Source organism: Lactuca serriola, chromosome 8 (genome assembly GCF_051521515.1).
Source record: "Lactuca serriola cultivar US96UC23 chromosome 8, Lser_US96UC23_V15, whole genome shotgun sequence".
NCBI classification, from domain to species: domain Eukaryota; kingdom Viridiplantae; phylum Streptophyta; class Magnoliopsida; order Asterales; family Asteraceae; genus Lactuca; species Lactuca serriola.
In genome coordinates, this window is record NC_136415.1 from 160,075,681 (window position 1) to 160,083,396 (window position 7,716).

At 30.5% G+C, this 7,716-nt stretch overlaps 1 protein-coding gene across 2 annotated transcripts; it reads right to left on the reverse strand.

Annotated features, from left to right (window-relative positions):
• Positions 1-1,555: 1,555 nt before the first annotated feature.
• Positions 1,556-4,842, reverse strand: LOC145070824 (putative receptor-like protein kinase At5g18500). 2 transcript variants are annotated; one of them, XM_079017778.1, is made up of 5 exons: positions 4,752-4,842; positions 3,029-3,982; positions 2,712-2,933; positions 2,160-2,627; positions 1,556-1,947 (listed from the first exon to the last, which is right to left on the reverse strand). In XM_079017778.1, exons 2-5 carry the CDS (start codon positions 3,938-3,940, stop codon positions 1,699-1,701), a joined length of 1,851 nt encoding a protein of 616 aa, XP_078873904.1. In that variant the 5' UTR covers positions 3,941-3,982; positions 4,752-4,842; the 3' UTR covers positions 1,556-1,698. The 2 variants fall into 2 exon arrangements, with proteins under 2 accessions (XP_078873904.1, XP_078873905.1); XM_079017779.1 differs by having other exon boundaries at positions 3,029-4,040; positions 4,752-4,800.
• Positions 4,843-7,716: the final 2,874 nt, after the last annotated feature.

Genomic DNA, 7,716 nt, shown 5'->3' on the forward strand with positions numbered 1-7,716 from the left:
AACTAAAGCTTTGATAAAAACTTGTAACGCCCCAAAAATAAGACCATAAAATTTCATTTTAATTACATAGAAACAGTGCTCCAAAACCTTATCCATACAAGTTTAACAAAATAAGTGTATCAATATTATTTGAACTTTTCAAAGGTTTATGACTTATGCTTGATTAAGTAGAAATTACAATATCTGCTATAATCATAAGTGAAAGTCACATAGAATCGATTAACATCCCTTGTGGATGATCTGAAGGGTCCACACACAATTGTGTGTATGAGATCCAAAAAACTTTCACCTATTTCACAAGATCTAGTGAAAGGTGATTTTTTCATCGTTCCCAAAAGGCACGATTTGCATTTATCATCTGATCTTAGGCCAAATGATTCCAACACTCCATCGTTTTGGAGTTGGGCGATGCATTTCTTGTTAATGTGTCCAAGACGACAATGCCACAAGTATGATTTGTATACACCATTAGACGAATCAATATTAAACACATTATTGCCTAAATTATCAGCACACGTCACAATTTCATACACACCATCACAAGGCAAATATTCAAATATAAAAACACCATTTTTATAAGCAGAAATAGAACCATTCAAATCATTAAATGAATATCTAAACCCTTGTCTGACCAATGCATGCAAGGAGATAATATTTCTTGTCATTTATGACGAGTAGCAATAATTTATTAAATCTAAACAAACGCCATCACTAAGCACTATACAATAAACTCCAATTTTGGTAATTGGAGAAGAGTGCCTATTCCCCATGATCAAGTTCATTCTACCGTGCTCCACCTCCTCACTTCTTCTTAGTCCTTGCAGATAAGAATAAATGTGAAATCCACATCTTGTATGAAGGACCCAATAACGTGAAGATAATGAGTTATTAGATGAAATAGTGTATAAACCTGTAGAAGTTGGATTCACTTTGCCATCTTTGATATCTTGTAGATACTTCGAAGAGCTTCTTTTCCAATAACACTTGTCATTGCAGTAAAAACAAATAGCCTCTTTGGGATCAAAAGAGGATGGGTTATCTTTGTTTGATTCTATTTTATCAATGACTATTATGGTTGTTTATTTAACATGTCCACATAAAAAACATTGTTTATCTGTACACTCTATGTTATGAATTGATAGTCTATAACTATTGTGTTGTTATTTTCATAAAAGGATATTAAGAAATATCATAGTGTTAAAAGGAGCCGGTTGCTTATCTAGAAACCAGGTTCTATATCTAATATGAAAAAGAGGCTAAAAGTCTATTACGACCCGGTTGTCTTGAACTGGTATATATTTTGTTTTCATATGTTGCGGTTATACAAAAGTGAACCGGTTCTAATATGCATATGAAATTGGCATTGAAGGTGTCATGTGCCCCGATTATATGAATGTAAATCGGGCTCTTTTTATCATAAAAAGACTCGGTTTAAAACCAAGTTCTATTACGGATTTCACATAGGATTCGCCAACATCAAATCCGGTTGCAAAACCGTGTCCTTTAACCCTTTAAAATCATTGAAATCATGATTCAGTGAGAGTTTGATTGCATATACTTAAAGGGTAGATGCATGAATATCAAATTCAGAATATAAAAACAATAAAGATGTTAACAAAGACTCGAATAACAAACACACCATGCACCATAAATCTTACAAAAACAAAAAGATATTTCCCCATCAATCCTCAGCTCATACTAGAGAGTCCTTAAATAGATACCAATACTATCAATATAAGCGCCAGCAAGGCCGTAAAATCCAGCAAAAGAACCACTATCAAATGATACCGAGAAAAGCTCGCCTCTTTTTTTACCAAATGGTCCATGAGTTTTTTTGTTTGTCACAAATGATATTGACGTTATTACTCTGTAGCCAGGACAATATCCCGTTGAGAAATCAATTGTTCCATTGATGGAATTTATTTCCTCGTTCCAATCAAATAATACCTATGTAAATAACAAATTACAGCAAAAGGAGAAATTCAGAAAATGAATAGAAGATTATGTATGATCTATATACACATAGAATTGATGTAGTTTGTTATTCATGATAAAAATATAAGATTATACGTGTCTCTTGAGAAACACGCATTTCTGAAAAACCAAGTAAAATTTTTAAGATTAAATATGTGAACTTGCTTGAGTTATGAAATGTTTACCTCAGAAACGGTTCGTTCGCTATCCGGAATATAACCAATCCAATCATGACCAACCCTTTCAGAGGTGTGTGTTAAGCTTCTATATTGTGTGGTGAAGATGAGAGAGATTATGCTATCGCTGTGCTTAATGGTTATCTTCTTCAAATGTTGATTTTTCTCAAGTTGGAACGACCAAACATTTTGTGGACTTCCAGGGTGAGTTTTTCCCCATGTTCCAACCCTTATGATTTCCTCATTAGGTTTAACATATATACCAATGCTATCAATGCAATAACTAGCAAGCCCATAAAACCCAACTAACGACCCTTTTTCCCATGGTATAGAGAAAACGCTTTCTGTTGCTCGACCAAAAGGTCCATGGGTCCTTTTGTTTGTCTGAAAGGATAATGACGAAATTATTGTAAAACCATCTCGAGAACCAATAGTTCCATTAATGCCAATTACATTCTCATCACCTTCAAATATTACCTGATTAATTAGCCACCATACACAAAGAGTATGTTACAAAAAGACATACATGCATATTGATTTGTGGAATTAAGATCAACTTACCTCGGAAACTGTTTCTCCACCAGCCAAACCACCACACTTGTCGGAATCGTGCAAAACACCTTTAGATTCGCTAGTGAACATAAGAGAGAATATTCCATTACCATGGTCAATAGTTATCTTCACAAGGTTATGGTCTTTCTCAAGTTCAAATGACCAGTTATTTTGAGGATCTTCACTTCTTCTTCCCAAAGTTCCTACCCGAATAAATCCTTTGCTAGAATCCTAGCAATAAAGGAAATATATAAGTATTCAAGGTCAATGGTGGAAAATAGATGCTAAAATGACATTAATTTGAGAGTCTTTCTTATGAAACTTACTTGAAGCTCCAATGCCTTATGAAGGTTTTGAACAATCCAGCCCATCGTTGGGCGTTCACTTCGATTTTCCCTCAAGCATTGATATGCAACCATTGAGAACTGCTTTAACGAAGCTACCTTCACTTTATTCATGAGATTGGGATCAATGATCTCTTCTAATCGGTTGTCTTCACAATACATTTTTGCCAACGAAGAAAGAGCGCGACGTTCATCTTGATATGTTTTAATAAGTGCCAACCTTCCACACAAGATTTCAAATAGCACTACGCCAAATGAATAAACATCAGACTCCTTTGTTAGAATGCCGCTTTTTACATATTCTGGATCAACATAGCCAACAGTGCCACAAGCATTAGTGACAAGAAAAGTTAAGTCAACATTTGATGGGCCTATTTTTGACAATCCAAAATCTGAGATTTTCGCTTCCCAATTCTCATTTAAGAGAATGTTTGAACTCTTTATGTCCCGATGCAGGACCCTGTGTTGTTGTCCCACGTCATTATGAAGGTAATTAAAGCCACATGCCGCACCAAGGCTTATTTGGAGACGTTGTGTCCAAGATAGGTTAGAGTCACTTAAATATTTGTCAAGGCTTCCATGTTTTGCATGCTCATACACGAGGATACTTTCTGCACCCTCGTAACAAAACCCAATAAGAGATATGAGATTTTTGTGTTTATAGCAAGAAAGCATCTGAATTTCCATAAAGAACTCTCGGTCCCCTTGTCCAAATGTTCGATCCAATCTCTTTACAGCAACCGTGATAGGCTGTCCAGATAGGATGAGTTCGCCTAAGTAGACTTTCCCAAATCCACCACTTGCAATGAAATTATCATCGCCAAAATTATTGGTGGCCAACTTTATGTCTTCAAGTGGAATTCTTAAGTGTTGTACTCCTTCCATGAGAGACATTATATATGTATAACTGAAATGCGACTAAAGTCTCTTGAACGTCTGTCAATTAAATAACAAATGGGAGCTTAAACACATGTTAAGCAGAATTCTTGAACCTCTGTCAGTTAAATAACAAATGGGAGCTTAACGATATGTTAATATACTAATTTAAATATTCGACAGGAATAGAGATACTAGAACATCCATTTCAATATGTAAAAATACTAATACTCTAATATTGCGTATGTTTGTTTATCTGAACAGCAGACTGCAGATACATTTAAGAGCATTCAAATTAAGGGAATAAAATTTAACGGAATATCATAAGGATTCAGACTGAGAACATGGTGAAAAATAATTTGATTCTCACTGCCTACAATGTTCGATCCTCCCAAATGAGTGCACAGTAGATTTTTTATTGTAAAAAAGCTTCCATGACTTCAAAGTTTACTCAGATTTTGGGTTGTAGATTAAAAGTCATTGTCGTATCAAAGTAAGAAAACGTTTTGGAACCTAAAGTCTAAGAGTATGGTTTCGTATATAAGAATATCTTAAGATTTGAATTTCCAAATATGATTTCATTTAATAAAAGGGAAGTAAAATAGCCTTAATAAAATCCATAAAAATAGCTAAAACCCAAATTGTAGTGCCGTAAGCATTTGAATGCATGGTACTTTAAATTTCTCAAGTTAAGTTGCTCTAAAAATTAACAATCAATTGCCATAAAAATTTTAAAAATAAATTAAAAGTACACCGTCCCTTACTGAATTTCATCTGGTTCCCATTCATAGACTGATCATAGCAGTAGTAGAACACAAACAAAACTAACCTGATCAGATTTGGAGGTTCTGAGGGTGGTTGGTGATGATCTGAATTGATGAATGAAGCTGAAAAAGAAAAGAATGCTAAAAGAAATAAAGTTGTTAGGAAGTATTAATATAATTGTATGTGGGTATTTTCCACTAAGAATATATTATTTCCTAACATAAAGTGATAGAAAAATTGATACCATGTAAATGATGCTTTATGAGTTGTACAGTAAGTCAATAATGAACAACAATCAAGTGTGTCTACTCTCTTTATATATTTGTTGTTTTCCTTTAGAGTCAAAGTAATAAACAATTGTCTAAGTTATTGGCAAAACCTGTCATAATTAGTACTATCCTAATTAATTAGGTTACAAGAAAAATGATTATTATAGGTGATTTTAAGAACCTTTAGTGGTGGTTTTTGTCGCTCGTAATACTCATGTCGTCAATAATATTCTGGCAACATTGTTGGCGCTAATATTCATTTTTTTTAAATCAGTTTTTTTTGTGCTGAAAAACTGATATATAATAACATTAAATACAGGAAACACGAAAACATTAAATGCATAAAAACGATTACATAACATCCAATTAAATACCAAAAGTGTTATAATTCTATACGTATATGTTAGAATAAGTACCAAAAGTGTTATAAAGTTATGTTATACATTATCTAACAAAATACATACTAGTTGGACGTGCCATCATATTCGTTCCCTTCGTTTCCTTTGGTATCATCTTGGTACCCCTTGTTTCCTCTGGTATCACTTGGTGGTTTCCACGAGTGAAAAAACACATGAAATTCCGCACTACATCGGGTCATTGATTATTTCACGAAGATTCTCCGACTACATAATAAATAACAAAATATATTTTAATAAGTTAAATTATCAACATAAAGAAAAACGACCAAACTAACAATTATCAAAGTATAAACAAAGTACAAAACTACCAACATAAACAAAGATAACAAACAAACTATAATCAAACTAATAATTACCAAAATGTAAGTAACTATCACATTACCGATTATCAAATCAACAAACTAACAATTACCGATATATCATACTATTAATATAAACCTGCATATCAAACTATCAACATAAACCAAACTATCAAATTAACAATTACCAAAGTATCAAAAAACCAATTCCGAAGAGTTTAAGAAATAATCATCATAAACCAAAATTACCAAACCAACATGCATGCATTCATTGATATATATATATATATATATATATATATATATATATATATATATATATATATATAGAGAGAGAGAGAGAGAGAGAGAGATTGGTTGAGAACTCATAGTTTACTAAGAACCTGAGAACTAAAGATGGGGCGTTAGATCAAAATTATCTCATTAAGGGCATGATCGTAATCTCACCCATTTCATTTAATGTTTATTTTTTTATGTTATTGGACAAAATTAACATAATAAATTAAATTTTGGATTTATTTTTTTAAATAAATTTTGAATTTTTTTAAATGAAGATTTTTTAATTTTTTTCAGAAAACATGAATTTAAAAAAAAATCGAAGGAAAGTAATTTTTTTAAAAACTGCAATTTAAAAAAAAAAAAAAAAAAAAAAAAAAAAACTGCAATTCCTTAAAAAAAACTGCTTTTTAAAAAATACTGCATTTTTTTAAAAAAATAACTGTAATTTTTTCAAAAAAATTGCAATTTAAAAAAAAAACTGCATTTTTTTAAAAACTGTATTTTTTTTAAAAAAAAACTGTATTTTAAAAAAAAATTGTAATTTTTTTTTAAAAAAGCTACATTTTTTTTTCTAAAAAACTGCATCTTTTTCAAAAAAAATAAAAACTCCAATTAAAAAGAAAACCTAGAATATAAAAGAAAAAACACTCTAATTTTTTAAACAAAAAAAAAAATCAACGTTTTAAGTGCATCTATGCATATTTTTTCAAAGGCATATATATAAATATTTATTATACTATAATATTCGTAAGTAATAATAAAAAATCTTGTTTTTAATAATGAATCCATAAAAGTAATAGTACAAATATTTTATTCGATACAAAATAAAATATAAAAACTACTAAAAGCTACAAAGATTCACAGGGTTATATATCATTTCTTCATATCAAGATTTCCATATTTTCCTCAATTTATGACTTTTTAAATCTTCAAAGTTTTCCACAAATTCTTTCCAATCTACAAAAAAATTTAAAAAATGATTAATGGAAGAACAATCATAAAAATGCATATGTATATATTATGTAAGATTCACATGCAATTATATAGTGTGATATTCACATGTGATTGTATCTTTTAAGATTCAAATGTGAAGTTCACAAGAAAATAAAAACAAAGAACACTCACACAAAATTCATGTGTGCATATGGACGTAATTCATATGTAATTCACTTGTGAGTTACATATGAATTACATGTTATTCATATGTGAATTACATGTGATTTATATGTGAATCACATGCAATTTATATGTAAATCATATACAATTTATATGTGAATCATATGATTTATATGTGAATCACATGTGATTTATATGTGAATCACATGTGATTTATATGTGAATCACATGTAATTCATGTTTGATTCATTTGTGAAATTACAGGTGACTCATATGAGAATTACATGTGATTTATATGTGAATCACATGTAATTGATATATCATATGTGATTCACTTGTGAATTACATGTAATTCCTATGTGAATTACATGTGATTTATATGTGAATGACATGTGATTTATATGTGAATCACATGTAATTCATATTTTATATTTTATTCACTTGTGAATTACATGTGATTCATATGTAAATTTCTTATTTTTTTTAAGATGAGAAATATGTAATTCGTATTTCATATGTGATTCACTTATGAATGATATGTGATCCATATGTAAATTTCTCATTTTTTTAAGATGGATTTGAATAACATTTAAATTATAAGAAGGCCAAGAAGCATTCCCTGAATTTAAGAAGAAAATGTTAAGTAT